Here is a 19,361-nt window from a genome sequence, read left to right as displayed (position 1 = left end):
GTCACCTTTGCTGAGGCTTTGATAGCATAAACATTTGCTTAAGTATAATTCATTAAGCCTTGATTTATTATAACCTAGTAATTTAATTTGTTAAGGATTGCTGTTAGGTTTTTTCGCTTTTGCTTTTACTGCAATTGCGGGGACAGCTGAGAGTGTCTGAACACATGTAAAGAAGCTTGCAAATTGCATCTGGAAGACAATCTTACTTGGCTACGAGTGATCGCCGAAGAAGAAGAAGAAGAAGAAGAAGAAGATTGCAATGGGTTGGACTAGATGTCTCTCATGAGTCCCTTCCAACTCTACATTTCTAGGATTCTATAAAATTACAATCTCAGCTTCCCATGGTATTTTTCCTTGGTCCTTTCTTGTCACACTGTTTCCCTCTGTTTTTCCAACCAGCTTGGGTAACTCAGTGAAACCAAACAATGTTAAAAACAACAGCTGAAATCCATACTAAGCCACTGCTTAAAAACAACAACAACCAGGATTTCCAAATAATGAAATAACAGTCCAGTTAAGCAGTCCAGTTCTTCTTACCTTGAGAAACTTATAGAGCAGGAACGTGAACCAGTTCGTGAGCATCTTCTCAGCAACAGATTCTGTCCTAGAAGGAATGCAGAGGAAAAAAATAAACTATGCAGAGCCCCAGGAAAACATCTCCTTGCCTGTTTTGCCATGCCCTCCTATGCCAAACATTCAGATTTTGGATTTACATGGAAACCACTGACCAAAAAAAGAAAGAAAAAGGTTTCATAATTGGAATTTGAGAAGGATAACATTCTCCCTGTCTGAATTTCTCTATGGGGTTTGCCTTGAGTTTTATATCTGGTGAAATTTGGTAGCTGCTCATTAGCCGTGACCAGACACCTTTTAATCTCCGACAAGGCCCACTAGCGCTGGCAGCAGTGGGGATGCTCTCATGAGTGGGACGTCAGATCATCCCATGAGATCTCACAAGAGCTGGTGTGCTAAGTGGACCTTGTCCGAGAAGCAAAACCAAGAGCTTAAAAGCTCTTTCCGCACCGGGTAGCCCCAAGCGGACCCAGCCTGGAAAGTTTGCAGCTTTGCTTCTCAGGTGAGGCCTGCTCAGTGTCCCAACTCTGGGAGCATTAGAGAAGATCTCACAGGACAATCTGATTTCCCACAAGATCTTGTGACAGCATCCCCACCTTGCCCACATATATGACAGGAGCAGGCCGGCAGTAAATCACACGGAGTGGGTGAAGTTAACTCTTTATTAGAAAAACCGGAGCTGCCGATATACCGAAAAATGTAAAATAATTTTTTCTATATGCATCAGCCGCAGCCCGAGTACTAATTACAATGAACTGGAAAGGGGGGAAAGTTCCAACATTATCGGAATGGCAGAACAAATTACTAGAATACGCAGAAATGGCACAATTGACTAATAGACTAAGAGGTAATGCAAAACAATCATTTATTCAAAAATGGGATATGTTTAAGAGATATTTACAAAATCATAATAGCAGTATAATTTCTATGGCAGCGTTTGAACGACCCTTGTGTAAATTAACTATTAAGAAATAAGGAAAGCAGGTACGAAATGTTGTAAGAAACTGTCAGAAAATGCAAAAAGATTAAGGTAATAATGATAAGTACGTTCAACATCAGAAAGGTTAAATACATTGGGAAATGATGGGAAGGCTACTTTATTTTAGTAAGAAGATAGGATGAAAGTGTATAAGTTTGAATCAGTTTATTTTTGTAAATTTATATAAGATTACTAATACAAGATTGTTTTCTTTATTTTTCTTTATTTAAAATTGTTTATGCTATCTGTTATGCCTATCGGTGTGGTTGCTCGAGAGCGATCAGGCAAGATCCCTCACTGGTCTTTTCAAAGGCTTTATTATTGGTGCAAAACATTTACAATGCAGAACACCTCTATTCCATGTCTTGCTCACTCACTAGCAGAATCTGAGAGTGGGCGGTCCTTAAACTTTCCCCAGCAGAGTAGTCTCATGACCCCCAGCTGACGCCTCCCCTCTCTGCGTGAAAGCCTACTGCACAGGGAAGGCTTGGGTAAAGGGGGAGCTCCCTCCTCCCCGCTTTGCTCAGGCACGGTGTCCTGGCTCTTTCTTTTATCCTCCAAGCCGTGCAGCTCTTCCCCACTAGAGGCAGGGCTTCCTTCCTCCACTGAGGAAGTGCTGCTTCCCACGATCTTTGGAGGCTCTCTCTAATCCAGCTGCCCTTCCACCTCTTGCCTCTGAGCTGGTGGCAGTTCCCTGACACTATGAACTTCAATATAACAACAACAACAACAACAACAGCAACAGCAACAGTAACAACAGAAGAAAGAAGAAAGAAAGAAAGAAAGAAAGAAAGAAAGAAAGAAAGAAAGAAAGAAAGAAAGAAAGAAAGAAAGAAAGAAAGAAAGACTGGATCTGCACAGGAGTGCCAGCCCGAATGAGCTCAGCAACTCTTCTTCAGTAGGTCTTGCTCCTATGGGGCAGTTGCAAAAACTGAAGGTCCCTGCCTTCCCACAGCTGCCTAATTCTCCTCCTCTCCCGCGTCTTTCCCCAGAGATTTGAGACTGTGCCAGCATGCCTGCCTTTGCTCCTCCTTCTTCACACCTCTCCTGGTGGAGGGGGGCTTGTTTGCAGCAGCAGGGGAAAACACCGTGGCTTCTTCAGCAGCCTGACTCATTTCTGACTCTTGGCCTGCCTCTTCTCCGGCTTCTACTTCTGAATCAGGCCACAGCCTCTTCCTGCTCTCTAAGCCCTGTTGCCTCTTCAGCTTCCGACACCTCCTCCTCCCGGTCTACTCCCTCTTCTCCCTCTGACCACTCATGGTCATCCCACCACCACTCCCCTGGCTCTGAGCCTTCTTCCCTTGGTGGTTCTCCAGCTGGTGCCTTCCCATCACTCCTCTGCGTCCAACCAGTCCATGACAACAAAGCTGAAACTGCACAAGTTAAGCCCCAAAATGGAAACAACCGGAATTACCAGTAACTGAAGAATGGCGGATGAAGATGATGGAATATGCACAACTAGCGAAGCTAACCAGGAAAATCAGAAACCAGCGTGATCAAGCTTTCCAAAAAGACCGGAGTAAATTCATACAATATTTGAAGGACAATTGCAAACAACTAATAACGCTAGCAGGATTGACTTAAGAAGATTTGTAATGTTTATGATTTATATCTTTTTATATTTATTTAAAATGAAAAAATTGAAACGGATGAAATATAAGGAGGAAGAGGTACAAATGTGATGAAATAGATAGGAATTATGGTAACGACAAGGCGGGAGCGGGGAAAAGTTGACCAGCTCATGCGAGCAAAAATTTAATGTGAGTAATATGGATGTCTTTATATATTATGAAATGAAAACAATAAAATATTATTAAAAAAGAACTGCACAAGTTAAATGTGTGTAAGTTGTGGGCACCCTGTGCTCGGTTTTAATGCTTGCAATTATCTTTGTGTCACTTTTTGTGGAAAATTTAATGAGCAACAACCACCACCTGCTCCAGGGCTTACCTCCGAAGCAGAAGCTTGGGATGGTTTTTGCTCTCCAGGTTTTTGTCTATGAGATCGGCCAGGAGTTGCTTGAGGACATCCGTGGCATATTCCAGCTTGCTCTGCAGCACCGTCATGATGAGGGAGGCCACGTTGCCACGGTCTCGCATGGAGAAGCTGCGCTGGGACTCCAGGGTGCGGATGAAGGACAGGAGGAAGACCTTGTTGTTGATGAGTTGGGCAAAGAGCTTCAAGCCCTTCTCAACCCGCTCTTGACGATACCCAGGGACCTGTCAAAAACAGAGAGAAAGAAGAGAATCAATGGCTTGGTACCTCTAGGACACTGTTTCTCAAACTTGGGTCCCCAGCTGTTTTGGGACTACAACTCCCATCATCCCTAGACAGCAAGACGAGTGCTCAGGGATGATGGGAGTTGTAGTTCAACAGCAAGACAAGTGCTCAGGGATGGTGGGAGTTGTAGTTCAACAGCAAGACGAGTGCTCAGGGATGATGGGAGTTGTAGTTCAACAAGAGCTGGGGACCCAACTTTGAGAAACACTGTGTCTAACATAAAGCTCCATATATGTCAGTCAGTGTAGCCCAGGGGTCAGCAAACCTTTTCAGCAGGGGGCCGGTCCACTGTTCCTCAGACCTTGTGGGGGGGGCTGGACTATATTTTTTTTTTGGGGGGGAGAATGAATTCCTATGCCCCACAAATACCCCAGAGGTGCATTTTAATTAAAAGCACACATTCTGCTCATGTAAAAACACGCTGATTCCCGGACCGTCCACAGGCCGGATTGAGAAGGCAATTGGGCCAGATCTGGGCCCCGGGCCTCAGTTTGCCTACCCATGGTGTAGACTGTCTACACAGAGTTACAGTGTTACAAAGATGTCAGCAAAAGTGACCCAAAGGCTGGCAACATCAACCCCACCACGTGGGAATCCCTTGCAGACGACTGCAATGCCTGGAGACAAACAGGTTGTGCATCCACAGCAGTGACCAGAGGAGGAATGACCGCTGGGAAGGACACAGAGAGAAGAAATGCCATGGTGCATCTGCAGCAGCACAGCCGGATGCCTTCCTCTGCCCCAGCTGCAACAAAACATGTCTCTCCCGCATCGGTCTTTACAGCCACAGCAGGTGCTGCAACTCTCCAATGGTTTGACTTCACTCCTAAAAGTGCACTCTGCCATGATCTCCTGAGACAGATGGACGCCAGCAACGGTCAGTGTAGACTTCACTGAACTAGACGGACCAATGGAACTGGCTCAATATGAGACAGCTTCTGTTCATCGTTGGGAGAAGTACAAGGTCCTGTACAAAGAAATGCAGCTGCCCAGTTGTCACGGGACTGCCAAAGACTGCTTTTGAGTTTGGGGGAGGAAAAGAGTCAGAGTGGGAACAGTCAGAAGGAGACGGTCAGGAAATGATGGAAGGGAGGGGGAGAGCAGGAGGGAGCCAGGAGGTGTCAAGGCTCTCTGATGCTGAATCAGAGCCCCAGCACCGCACAGGGAGCTCAGGGACAGATGGAGAGCCCTTGCCTGTGCCTTTGGCACAGGAAAGGAGAGGGTTAAAGCACAGGGATCAGAGATGTCCCATGAAGCTTCCCCGCCTCTTCTGCTGGAGGAGAAGCATGAGAAGACCACTCCCCGAATCTCAACAGGACAATTCGAATGCATAAGTTGTACTGTGCTGCTTGTACATATGTAAAATAAGGCAAAGGGACCCGTGACCATTAGGTCCAGTCGTGACCAACTCTGGGGTTGCAGTGCTCATCTCACTTTATTGGCCAAGGGAGCCGGCGTACAGCTTCCGGGTCATGTGGCCAGCATGACTAAGCCGCTTCTGGCGAACCAGAGCAGCGCACGGAAACGCCGTTTGCCTTCCCGCTGGAGTGCTACCTATTTATCTACTTGCACTTTGTGCTTTCGAACTGCTAGGTGGGCAGGAGCAGGGACCGAGCAACGGGAGCTCACCCTGTTGCGGGGATTCGAACCACCGACCTTCTGATCAGCAAGCCCTAGGCTCTGTGGTTTAACCCACAGCGCCACCCGCGTCCCATACATATGTAAAATAAAGAACTGTAAATATCTCTCTGAGCGAGCAGAGGGTGCTTATTGTGAAGAGCATACACAAACCATCACACCAGCGCTGCACCAAAGCCAAAGAGGGCAGGGCACATTCGTACACACAAAAAAGGCCGAACAAGGGCTGGCCAGAAGTGGTGCCAGCTTCTCTTTGATGAATCAAGCAACGTGGCTTTGTCCTGATCTCCTCAATTCTCTCTGCAGGACCCTGGCCAGCATAGTACCTGCCAATATTTTTCAGGAGGGGCTGCCATCACCACCTCCTCTGCTTCTTCCCTCCCTGGCACGCAGCGTGCCTTTGCAGTCTGCTCCACTCCGCAGCAGAGGCTGCCGGCCACGCCAAACTGTTTTCACAACAAAAGAAGTTAAATTATAGAACTCGCTCCCAAAAGAGGAAGTCATGGCCACCAACCTAGATAGCTTGAAAAGAGGATTAGATGAATTCATGGAGGAGAGGACTATCAGTGGCTATCAGCCATGATGGCTATGATCTGAAACACAGTTGGAGGCAGCAAAGCTTCTGAATACCAGTTCCTGGAAACCACAGGAGGGGGAAAGTTGCCCTTCTGCTCAAATCCTGCTGGCGGGTTTTCCACAGGCATCTGGTTAGCCACTGTGAGAGCAGGATGCCGGTCTAGAGAGGCCATTGGTTTGATCCAGCAGATCAAATGGCCACTTGGGACTAGAATGAAGACCAGCTGAGGTCCTGATTGCTTTGTGATGTAATACAGGGAGAAGCACATGTCGCTAAGCCACAGAGTTATGGAGGAGGAGCCGCCTTTGGCTTTCACAGGACTCCTTAGCCACAAGGGTAGCTGAAATATACTCAGAGTCGAGAATGGATTTCATGCTCTTTATTCAGCTCATAGTGGTGAGGAGGAATGAATGTTTCCCCAAAGTATCTGCTCTACATACATTATTTACACAATGGGCTGCACGTGATTGGCTAATTCTGGAATTTTCCTGTAGGCCAATCAGGTTGTGGATTCACTTCCATCTGGAGCTGGACTGGGTGGTTCCTGCAGACCAATCATACTGCTGCATTGTTCTAGGACCAATCAGACTGCTGCATTCTGAATCCTATTGTTCTAGGACCAATCAAACTGCTCTATTTTGGATCCTATTGTTCTAGGACCAATCAGACGGCTGCATTTTGGATCCTATTCAACTCAGTACATAACAGTAGCTAATATTTTGTGGCCTAAGGATCCACTTTCTCAGCTCTCCATCCCTTCACTTTTGCTGCCAATGAATGCTCTCCCATACGCAACTACAACTCACCACACAAACAGCACAAACACTCGCTCGGCACACAGTCCACAACTCTCTCCTTTTCTCTCTCTCTCACACACGCAGTGAAACATTTATACACAGCATTCTCTCACACACGAACACACTGTGATGGCCTGGGACTCAGGCTCGGAATCGGAACCAGAGGAGACTCAGTCTGCACCAGATCCTTTGCCTCAGGCAGCATCTGAATCAAGTCTGGGGCCTGATCCTGATGAGTCCCAGTCTGCACAGGTTCCCCTGCAACAAAACCAGCTGGGCCGAGTCAGGGGCCTGAGCCTGCCCTGGCTCCAGATGCAGGGATTACCTTGTTGCCTTCAGCTGGGCCATCACTTACAGCTGCTCCACTACTGGTTTGGTCAGGGGAGGCTGAGGTGGCCTCTGGGTCTAGTCACCCACCGACTCTCCCGAGCTGCAGAGACTAAGGTCTGAGAGAAGGAGAGACCTGAGTACTCACAGGAGGAGTGCTTGCCTTCGGGCGAGACAGGGAGGTGAGTCATCGGGGGATCAGGACTGGCCGCTACCCCAACAAAGATAAAAAGCTGTTGGACCCCACCCCAGAATGTGGGAGCAACATTGCTGTATGCTAGATCCTGCCTGAGATCCTGTACCTGTCCTTGCCTGGTTTCCTGCCTCGTGTCCTGCCTTGGTCCTGTCGGACTGACTCCTAGCGGAACCTTCAGATTCTGGACCGGACCTGGACCATGTTTCACTGGTTACCCCCGGGCTCAGCACACACACACACACACACAGCACATATCCAGTCCTCTCCAAAGATGGATGAGGCAGTGAGGAGGTTGGCACAGTGCAAACAAACTGGCAGAAGGCCCAGATGGGTTCTGCCGGGGCATTAGCACTGTGCTGACCTTCTTGCTGTCTCTCCCCTCACCCTCCCTCTCTTTCTATCACCAACATCTCCACATAGGCCTGGGAATGTCTCTTTTCTAGAACCCTGGAGAGCTAGATGGAGCTAGATGGACCAATGGGCTGTGTCAACATAAGGCAGCTTCTGGTGTTCTTGTGTTTAAGGAAGACGCTTACCTCCAGATCCCTCAACACAGGATGATCTTCGATGCCAGGGAAAAGCACCCTCATGGTATAGGTCCGGTAATCCAGAAACGGGATGCCAGCTCCATCTAAATCACTAGTCAGCTCGTGGATGTCAGTCTGCAGTTCTGCAAAAGCTGTGATTTAAGGTGGCGGGGGAGGAAGGAGACAAATCAAGCTGGACTATTAAAGGGAAATATGAATCCTAAGTGGAGAAGATCTGGAGCAGCACAGTGGACTGAACATCAGGTTGCGATCAGAACGGCACAAGTTCAAATCCTCACCCTGTCATGAAACTCACAGAAATACCCAGGGCTTATCAGTATCTCCCAGCCTATCCTACCTCATAGAGGTCCTGGAAGGATAAAGTAGGGGCACCCTCCTCTACGCTGCCCTGAGCTCTTCATGGAAGGAAGAGATGTGAGGGTTGCTTATCATAGAGAAATGTCCCCCCAAAAGCAACTCCCCCAAAGCATGGCTTGGCTAAGGTACAGCTTTAGCTGGTGTTCACCAGCATTGGTAGGGAAGAAGCCAGGAAGCCCAGAAAGTGTTAAAGAAGGACAGAACCTTCTTTATGTATGCGACTACAGCAGCAAGAATACTCATCGCAAAATACTGGAAGACACAAGACTTGCCCACACTGGAAGAGTGGCAGACGCAATTGATGGACTATATGGAACTGGCTGAAATGACTGGCAGAATCCGAGATTTGGGAGAAGAAACAGTGGAAGAGGACTGGAAAAAATTTAAGGACTATTTACAAAAACAATATAAGTTGTATGAATGTTAAGAATTTACACGATCCGGAAACCTTAGCTCCAGCAATTAGATTTTGTGAAATAGGAAACTAAGCTATAAGTAAGAAAAGGTCGAAATTTAAAGTAATAATATATTTAATTTAAATCCAGAAGTACAACATTTGAAAAGTACAAATTAAGGTACGAAACAAGGTAATAATTTGCTGATATTTTTATTATAAAGAATGCAGGGTAAGGGAGATGTGAGGAAGTCCAGTTAGTTATATAAAAAATGTTTTGAATGGTTGGGTTTTTTCTTCTTTTTTTCCTTTTTTATTTCTTTTTTATACTTCTTTTTCTTCTGTGTACATTTCTAACTTTGTATTTGAAAATTTAATAAAATATTATAAAAAAAAGAAGCCAGGAAGCCCAACAGTAGGTAGTGCCAGAGCCAATGGAAGGCAGAGCCAACTCATTCTAGTTTTGCCCCTTCCCCCTGCAGAGTTCTGTCGAGACAACACTGAGACCAAGGAGGAGGAAGCTAAGAGAACAGATCTTTGAGCTCCACATTGGGCAGAAGATTTTTGAATTGCAGGGGGTTGGACTAGATGACACTTGTGGTCCCTTCTAGCTCTACTATCCTATGGTTCTATGATTAGGTGCAAGGTCAGCCAAGCCAATGGCTATGGCAATGGCCCAGTGCCATCTAAGTGCATAAGATGTGTCAGCTCATTAGTCAGTGAGTCTGCTCACGGGTCGGAGTCTGTGTTACATCTTGAAGCTGCATCAACCTTATGTCTACCTTGGGCTTGTGCATATCTGTAACTGTATCTCCAAAGCCTACGAGCTGTATGTCTATATCAGCGTCTGGAACTGTATTAATGAAGCCTTATCTTCTACAGCAGTAAACTATTTTGGACCTTAAGATGCCTCTGTGTGGTGAATGGAACTGGGAGCACCTTCTGCTGCGTGGGTATCTCACCTCAGATCCCAACAGGTGCCACTCCCTGGATTTGATGCAAATAAGAAGAGAGGCAGGTTGGAGCTGGGCGAGGGCAGACCAAGTTTGGTGGAGCCGTGTTGACTTCCCCTACTGGACCAGCTTTCACTGCTAAGCTACAGGGCATTCTTCAGACACTGAAAGAACACACACACCACAATGTGGTCCAAAGCTCAGTGAAGGATCACTTGTTTTGCCTATATGAAATCCCAGATTCAAGGCTGGCCATCTCCTGTTAAGAGTCTTGGGTGGCAAGTTGGGAAAGGCTTCTGTCTCTGCTTGGAGAGCTGCTTTCAAATGAAGTAGAGGTCATTCCTGATGGTCTGATGCAATAGGTGGCTCTTTCATTATTCCTTGCTTATTGGCCATCAGGTCTCTTCCCCTCCCATCCCTTCTTCCCTGGTTCTAAACTGAGGATGGGGACCATCGGGTCCAGGGATGAATGTGGTCCTGCAATCCTGTTTATCTGGCCCTTGGGATCCGTCGCCCTCTGGACACTCCCCACATCCTCTACTAGCCCTGCTTTGCAGCCTCATTGGGTGGTTTAAAAAAAAATTCTTTAGGGATAAAAACACAATAACAGAATCAACAAGATTAACAGCCGGCAAAACAAAGAAATAAAAAACAACAACAGAGATAATAAAACATGATTTAGATTAAACTGAACACTGAAAGCCTACTTTTATTTATTTTTTAAAATATATATTTTATTGATTTGTTAACAAAAAAGTGCAAATGTAACAAAAAGAAAGAGGACAAAGAATTAAAAATTTAAACCATAAAACACCACAGCCTGGAAGGACAAAAGTACAAAGGGATAGTAAAATATTGACTTATACAAAGATTCTGTTTACAAATAATAAATCTTTTTTTTAAAAAAATTGAAGAATTTTCCACCTGTTTTCCACCATCATTATTGAGAATAAAGGTTCTATATAGTCTGACATGAGCCAGGAATTTGCATATACTGGTGACACTGAGAAACTAAATGCCTCAAAATTTGTATAATAAAATCATCCCATATAGCAAAGCAATGGTCATTCATGTTCTGCCCTTCTTGAAAATATATCCCACAAACTAAAAAGTATAGTTTGTGGGATATATTTTCAAGAAGGGCAATTTGCCAAACTGTAGAATACAAGCAATCCAAATTACTAAGATTAAAGGTCTTCCAGAATTTGGCAATACAGCCCAGGCTGCTGATAGGAGATGACAAATAAGTTCTTTATTTTTCAAAGCCCATATACAGGTTCAAAAGCACCAGGATCAAGGGAAGTAATAGTGCCACTGTATTCTGCTCTGGTCAGACCTCATCTGGAGTACTGTGTCCAGTTCTGGGCACAACAGTTCAAGAAGGACACTGACAAACTGGAACGTGTCCAGAGGAGGGCAACCAAAATGGTCAAAGGCCTGGAAACGATGCCTTATGAGGAACGGCTAAGGGAGCTGGGCATGTTTAGCCTGGAGAAGAGGAGGTTAAGGGGTGATATGATAGCCATGTTCAAATATATAAAAGGATGTCACATAGAGGAGGGAGAAAGGTTGTTTTCTGCTGCTCCAGAGAAGCGAACACGGAGCAATGGATCCAAACTACAAAAAAGAAGATTCCACCTAAACATTAGGAAGAACTTCCTGACAGTAAGAGCTGTTTGACAGTGGAATTTGCTGCCAAGGAGTGTGGTGGAGTCTCCTTCTTTGGAGGTCTTTAAGCAGAGGCTTGACAACCATATGTCAGGAGTGCTCTGATGGTGTTTCCTGCTTGGCAGGGGGTTAGACTCGATGGCCCTTGTGGTCTCTTCCAACTCTATGATTCTATGATTCTATAGGTGAAAAGATGGAGTAATAGTTTCTTTTGCTATCAAGAAACCAACTAAACTAACTCAGCAAATACAAAGTTCCAAAATCCAGCCACCTTTGAGCAGTCCCACCACATGTGTTTATATGTACCAACTACATGGCAGCCTCTCCAACACAGTGAAGATGTACCTGGATGCACGGAGGAGAGCTGTCATGGAGTAAGGTACCAGCCATGTTCTAACTTTAGAAAGAGCTCTCAAGTTTGAGCTAGTGATGACCTGTATGGAGGCTTGGTCCACAGACCATTCCTCTGCTCATCTGTATGTCCCAATTCGATTCCCACCATGACTTTTGACTATGGGCCCCAACGGAGGCATTAATCAGAAATGTGTACAACATAGAGACTAGTCCCATTACAAAATGTCTTGTATCTTTGACCCATCATTCAAAAGGAGTTGATTGCCCAGTGCCATCTGTTTTCGTAGAGTGACAGATGAGAAGGAACTAAAGCTGACAGCCCATTAGCCAGGGAGAAGGTTTATCCCCTCTATGTGTAGAAATCAGCCTATTGTACAAAGGTAAACATTGCATTTGTGCTGCAACTGCTTTTGTCTCTGGCTTTGTCTGTGTGGCCCCTGGAATGTTGTTTGGAAGGGAATGTGGCCCTTGAGCTCATGAAGGTCTGCCCCACTCCTGTTCTAAGCCACGTACAGTCTGACTTCAATCTCTCCTGTCCCCTTAACCTACTCCTTTCCCCACAATTCCTTTGCTAGCAGTTTCATTCTTAGCTATAACATGAACCAACTGGTCTACACACCTATATAAATTCTCAGTTGCCCTGCATCTCGAAATAGGCTCTCCTGTTGCCAGATGCACACTTCTCTACTTTGCATATGACAGAAGGCTCCTCCCATGGCTTTTAAAAATATTTTTGGTCCCTTCCGCTTGCCGTACCTTCCTTGCACTCCAAGGCGACCCGGGACTCCAAGTTGTCCATTTGCATCTGGAGCCGTTTGAGGGTGAGGTCACTCTCGCGGGACTTGCGCTTGTAGGCAATCAGCACGGCCACGATGAAGATGATGAGAAGCCCCCCTGCCACGGCAATGCTGACAATGGCGGGCAGGCTAAGTGGGCTGTCCGGGGAGATGTTCACCATCCCTGGGGAAAACTCCATCCCTCCAACGCGAGCCTGCAAGTTAGAGGGAGGCAGTGAGGAGACCAGATAAGTTCAAGGCATTCCAGAAAGACACTCTGCAAAGCCCCAAATGTGGTGCTACCTGCAACACTCAGCTTCCTGAGACTCTGGGCTTCCTTTACTTCTAAAGCCAAGTTTCTAGCCCATGTGGTTTCAAGGATATGCTTGAAAGAGTATGTTCTGAAATCTGAGAAGCCAGAGATGAGCCCAAGAAAGATCTGCAGGGCTGAATTGGTTTGAAGAACACCTTACCTTTCTCCATAACTAGCAAATAAAGAGGAACAAATCAGTAAAAGCTGAAGGGTAATTACTTATTTTATTCAACAGGGTTTAGATACTGCTTAATCAACAAAAAACTCAAAGCAGTGAAAGAATACATTATGCAAAAGAAGATACATTATGCACATTTTTTCGACTTTGCATGATTTATGCAGGCTGCAGAACCCAACCTTTCCTCCAGAAGAGAATTGCATTTGCTCTGCAGCATATTAGTGCTTTTGCTCACCGTCACTTTATGCCGTCCAGTGAGATTCGGGGACTCGCACAGCAGCTGCACTTCAGATACCGTGGGAACACAGGGCTTCTCACCAACCAGAACAGTGTAATTCAGCTTGGCGTTCCCTCCTGTCAATGGGATCAGGTTTTTACCCTGTGTTGAGAGAAACAAAACCCATCAGTAGGTGAGCAGCATCAAGGAGCAGAGGCCCTTGCGGTGAGTGAAAGGCCCTGGGTCATCTTTGCCTTTGACATCCAGCAAGATCCAACTGTACATTTCACTGCAGAAAGTGGGAAGCTTGTAGCAAAACGTTCTCTGGTTCAGTGAACCCTCAAACCCAAGCCCAAGAACCACCCAGTGCCCCAGCGATAAGGGCTCAAAATATGGCATCCTTATGTTCATCTGTGGCGCTGTGGGTTAAACCACAGAGCCTAGGATTTGCCGATCAGAAGGTTGGCCGTTCGAATCCCCGTGACGGTGTGAGCTCCCGTTGCTCGGTCCCTGCTCCTGCCAACCTAGTAGTTCAAAAGCACGTCAAAGTGCAAGTAGATAAATAGGTACCGCTCCGGCGGGAAAGTAAACAGCTTTTCCGTGTGCTGCTCTGGTTCACCAGAAGTGGCTTAGTCATGCTGGCCACATGACCCGGAAGCTGTACGCCAGCTCCCTCAGCCAATAAAGCGAGATGAGCGCCAAAACCCCAGAGTCGGCCATGACTGGACCTAATGGTCAGGGGTCCCTTTACCTTTTATGTTCATCTGAACTAACGTGATAACATGAGAATTTAGTCAAAAGGGCATCACGCTTCACTAGAAATTTGGGGGTTCACTAGGAAATGGATGGCGTGGTTTCATTTTTGGACCACCACTTCCTCTCGCCGTACCTTTAATATCACAGGGGTCCCTGGCTTCAGCTCCAAAATCCCAGAGGGATTGAAAGCCTCAAAGATGGGGTTTGGGTAGTAGGTGAAGTTGGGTTTCTCAAGGATCAGCAAGGAGTGGACGTTGTCCAAGATGAAGCCAAACTCATCTGGCCACACAGGAGGGTCGGTCTGGTTATTTGGTTCCACCGCTGGTGCTTGGCAGATCATCTCTGTGTCGTTCTGCACTTCACAAACCTGAAACGCACAATCCAATAGGGGGTGCAAGTGCAGTTTAGCAGGATCATGGAATAGGTTACAAAGCCATATCAATATCTGGGCAGAGGGTGGAATTATCAGATGCACAAGTAACCAAGGTGACCGGCATTCAAAAATCTCATCTCAACCATAAGATGGTGGTGATGATGATGATGATTTATGACTTTTATCAGGACAGGTGAAGCAAAGTACTTCTTAATGCAGCACCTAGTTGGACTATTGAAGTTGATCTCATAGGAGGCAGTGATGGTCACGACCTAGGACCCTCGTACCTATGGGACCGCCTCTCCTGGTGTGCCCCACAGAGGACCTTAAGGCCCATAAATAGCAACACCCTAGAGGTCCCAGGCCCTAAGGAAATCAGATTAGCCTCAACCAGAACCAGGGCCTTTTCAACACTGGCTCTGGCCTGGTGGAACGCTCTGCCTCATGAGACCAGGGCCCTGCAGGATCTGATTTCTTTCCGTAGGGCCTGTAAGACAGAGTTGTTCTGCCTAGCCTTTGGCTTAGAATCAATTTGTTTTTGTTTTTGTTTAATATTTTATTAAGTTTTATCAATAAAGAAATTCAGAAAATACAAAAACAGAAAAATACAAAGTTACAAAATACAAAAATACAAACATTAAACACAAAAGAGAAGAGAAAAAAGAAAAAGAAAAAAAACACATAGAAAAAACAAAACTCCCTCTTTTTTAATTTCTCATCTTTAGTTAACTTATTTTCCTGACTTCCTCACGCCTCCCTTTTTTGTGTCCCTTTTTTAAAAAATTGGTTCAGCAAATTCATATCCAATTAGTTTATCTATTATCAATCCCATCTTACATTTTACCTTGTTGCTAGAACCCCTTCAATTCATTTCAACATCATCAACATTCAAAAATTTTGCAGTGTTTCTGTAAATAAGTTTTAAATTTCCTCCAATCTTCTTCCACCAACTTTTCTTCCTGGTCTCGGATTCTGCCAGTCATTTCAGCCATTTCCATGTAGTCTATTAGTTGCGTATGCCATTCTTCCAGGGTGGGTAACTCTTGTGTCTTCCAATGCTTTGCGATGAGAGTTCTTGCTGCTGCTGTAGCGTACATAAAGAAAGTTCTATCCTTCTTTAACACCAATTGGCCAACTATGCCCAGGAGAAAGGCCTCTGGTTTCTTCAGGAAGGTATATTTAAATACCTTTTTCATTTCATTATAAATCATCTCCCAGAAAGCCTTAATCTTTGGACACGTCCACCAAAGGTGAAAGAATGTACCTTCAGTTTCTTTACATTTCCAGCATTTATTGTCGGGCAAATGATATATTTTTGCAAGCTTGACTGGAGTCATGTACCACCTATACGTCATTTTCATAATATTCTCTCTTAGGGCATTACATGCCGTAAATTTAATCCCGGCGGTCCACAACTTCTCCCAGTCAGCAAACATAATATATCTTGTGCCCATTTTATCATTGCAGATTTTACCGTTTCTTCCTCAGTATTCCATTTCAACAGCAGATTGTACATTCTTGATAGTATCTTAGCATTGGGTTCTAACAGCTCTGTTTCTAACTTTGATTTTTCCACCTGGAAACCAATTTTTTTATCCAAGTTATAAACCTCTCTTATTTGAAAATAATGTAACCAGTCTCGCACCTTCTCTTTAAGCTTGTCATAACTGCAATTTCAATTTGTCACCTTCCTGTTCTAAAATTTCCCAGTATTTTGGCCATTTGGCCTCCATGTTAAGTTTTTTCAAAGCTTTCGCTTCCATAGGTGATAGCCACCTTGGGGTTTTACTCTCCAAAAAGTCTCTCTTTCTTTTTTTCCTTTCTCCTTTTGTGATGGAACTCCTATTTGGGGACTTCCCTGGCTTTTTTCTGGCCCATGTAGGACCAGTCTGGATAGTTAGCCTTGGTGAAGATTTGACATTTTCATCCCCCAAAAAGTTTTTGATTTGAGTTTCCACTGAAATGAGGCTGTATTTTAATGATTTAATGTTGTATTTTAATCTTGTTTTTAAGTTGTAATTCAATTAATTGATTTTATATTGGGTGTTAGCTGCCCAGAGCCCGGTCTTGGCTGGGGTGGGCAGGGTATAAATAAAATTTATTATTATTATTATTATTATTATTATTATTATTATTATTATTATTATTAGATAGCTTTAAAAGAAGATCCCACAAATCCATGGAGGTGAGGGATATCAGTGGCTACTCGCAGTGATGGCTTTGCTCTGCCGCCATATCTGGAGACAGCTATGCTTCTGAATACCAGTTGCTAGAAACCACAGGAGAGGGGAATGCTGGTGTCCCACAGGCAAAGCGTGCTCTCCTTCACGGAGAGCACGTGTTGTGGTGGGGGCCGCCAGGACACTCCAAAGTTGGGGGGCGGGCTAATTGACCGTTGGCCACTGATGCGATTGGGGTTTCCCTTGTTGTTGGGAAGGAGTTAATGTTGCCATTTGTTGACTGGCAGCCAAAAATGCTAAAACTTCTTGCACTAGGCTAGGGCTTCCTCTTTTCACCCATGCATCGGATTGCCCGTCCCTCCCTCCCTAGAATAGGGTTGTTCGCTTTGACCTTGCTATGCCTGTCATGGGGTCGTCTGCTTTGGGGCAGGGGTCCGGTAGGAATTTTGTCCATCTGGCTGATTGGCTGGGGCCATTTGGTTTTTGCCTACTGCGTAGCAAATCGCCACAACTTGTAGGGTTCACGGTTAGGCATTGGTTTATGGTTTGGTTGGTTGAGGGGCATGGATTGGCTGTGCCTGCCCCTCTAATGCTGCTGCTGCGAGGGATTCCGTTAAAGGAATCGGGGGCTAACTATTGCTTGTCCACTCTGTCAAGGGGGCTCGGGCCGTAGCAATGAGCTCCTGGTTGCATTTGGGGAGGGCTGAGGGCAGGTTCCCTGCTCCGACGCTACCCCCAAGTGTAGTCCCTATTCTGACTTTCGCATTGTGCGGAATGTCAGTCTGTCCCCCACGGTGGGGGCAGCTAGTCGCAACCAATGCCTAAGCAACCACTCACAAATTTGTATTTTAATAAAGTTGTGGCCAAAATTATGCCAAAAATCTTAAACAAAAATTCTGTGTGAGGTGTGAATTATTGGGGTGGCCCTGGGGACCTCGACCCGCAACTAGCTGGATACCATGAGAACAGCTAGATGTGGGACTAGATGGGTCATCAGCCTGACCCAGCCGGTTCTTCTTATGTTCTCATGTTTCTGATAAGACTTATACAAGATTACCGAAGACCTGTGCTACCATTGCTTATTCTGATTCTTATTATATACCATTTACCTGCTTCTGTTTGCAAAGAAACCTACTTTGTTTTCTCGCCCTTTGTGGCAGATGACTGGGGAAGCTTTCTTATGTTGCCCTTGAAAGATTGTAATTATTGGTTAAGCATTTGAAAAGGCAGTGGCTTTACTTGCAAATGACTGGATGAAAAAACAAACCAGGAAGAAGCAAGCAAGCAAGCAGATAATGGCTTCTTTTGCCTCTGTTGTGTTAGAATCCATTAAAGTGAATGTGCCTGACAGTTATCTCGATTATATCCCTGGATATATTTACCAGGGTTTGTAGTATTAGGAAACTTCTCTGAGCCTGGCATTAGCTACTGCTATTGTTTTGATTTTGGCCTGGGGCTAAAGCAAATGAACATGAATCAATAAGAAAGTCATGTTGCAGTTTTACACGTCACTTGGGAAGACAGGCAAATTAATACCAGTGTACTGGAAGAAGCAAAGAACACCAGTATCAAAGCAATGATTCTTCAACATCAACTTTGTTGGACTGGTCATGTTGTGCGGATGCCTGATTATCGTCTTCCAAAGCAACTACTCTATCCCGAACTTAAAAATAGAAAGCGTAATGCTGGCGGTCAACAGAAGAGGTTTAAAGACTCCCTCAAGGCAAATCTTTAAAAATGTAGTATAAATGCCGACAACTGGGAAACACTGGCCTGCAAGCGCTCCAGTTGGAGAACGGCCTTTACCAAAGGTGTCATGGGTTTTGAAGACACTCAAATTCAGGATGCAAGGGAGAAACATGCTAAGATGACGGCACGCTTGGCAAACCCTCACCAGGATCAACTCCCTCCTGGAAACCTATGTCCCCACTGTGGAAGGACGTGTGGATCCAGAATTGGCCTCCACAGTCACTTCCGGACTCGTTGTTAAAACCGTGTTTATGGAAGACAATCTTACTTGGGTACGAGTGATCGCCAAAGAAGAAACAAACAAAGAAGAAGCCCTCCATGTGTTTTTGACTACCACTCCCATCAGTCCCAGCCATGAAGCATCTGCCAATTCATGATTTCAGCAGGCAAAGTGGGGATCTCCATGACAGACTCTCCTTGCCCCCAGAGCCAACCGAGCCAGACAGACCTCGACAGACTGGCTTCTCTACTTCAACCAAACTTCCTCCAGAATGAGATATAGGGGGGTTGGATTACTCTGTTATTCCCAGGGTAAGTCTCTACAGGACTGCAGCCATCAACATGTTTAAACTTTGGCTCCATTACACCAGAATGTGGCAAGCACCAGATGTCTTGCCCAAAGCAGGAGGGATCTGAGGAAGGTGGCATGATGTTGCCACCTCTTGCTATGCAAAGAAGCTCGCAAAAAAAATGCAGAGCTTTGCAGAAGCTCCTGCAAAGTGTTGGCATGTTTCGTTAGCATCAGAAGACCTACTTGTTTTAACAGAATCTTGGGTTGCAAAAAACCCCAGAACGGAACAGAATTCAGGCCTGAGAGTCCTTCTCTGAACTGGCACTTCTAATCAGCTAGAAACACGAAGACCTTCTGCAGCCAACCTCCTCCTCCTTCCCTCTCTCTTTCTCTGTCCCCCACCCTCTGTATTCAATCTCGCCAGTGAAATAGGCCAAGCCATTCTCCATTAGGTTCTATGCCAGCTCCACGGAGCAATCGTGTTGAGCTAAATCAGAAGTGACACAACTCAAGACTGGCCTCGCAGATGTGCTGGCTTGGCATGCAGAGTTCATCCTGCTGCAGAATGAAAAAGCTCACAAGACCAGCACGGAATGCCCTGGCTCTTAACTGCCATCTTTCTGCAGAAAAGATGGTACTGGGGTTTATATCATATCAACAAAATGTC

The 19,361-nt window shown here is 45.5% G+C and overlaps 1 protein-coding gene across 4 annotated transcripts in view; it reads right to left on the bottom strand.

Moving 5' to 3' along the window:
- PLXNA4 (plexin A4) overlaps positions 1–19,361 on the bottom strand; it is a 623,585-nt gene that overhangs the window by 56,096 nt on the left and 548,128 nt on the right. For all 4 annotated transcript variants that reach the window (XM_081209755.1, XM_081209758.1, XM_081209756.1 and 1 more), the window contains 6 exons: positions 14,015–14,248; positions 13,144–13,287; positions 12,398–12,632; positions 7,904–8,046; positions 3,503–3,771; positions 538–604 (listed from right to left, as the gene is read on the bottom strand). In XM_081209755.1, coding sequence (XP_081065881.1) covers positions 538–604; positions 3,503–3,771; positions 7,904–8,046; positions 12,398–12,632; positions 13,144–13,287; positions 14,015–14,248 — 1,092 coding nt within the window. The remainder of the gene's footprint in view (positions 1–537; positions 605–3,502; positions 3,772–7,903; positions 8,047–12,397; positions 12,633–13,143; positions 13,288–14,014; positions 14,249–19,361) is intronic.

The sequence above is a fragment of the Podarcis bocagei genome (assembly GCF_964188305.1).
Source record: "Podarcis bocagei genome assembly, chromosome: 10".
Lineage (NCBI taxonomy): Eukaryota > Metazoa > Chordata > Lepidosauria > Squamata > Lacertidae > Podarcis > Podarcis bocagei.
The sequence above is the reverse complement of the archived record's forward strand: the minus strand, read 5'-3'. Positions and strand labels throughout refer to the sequence as shown.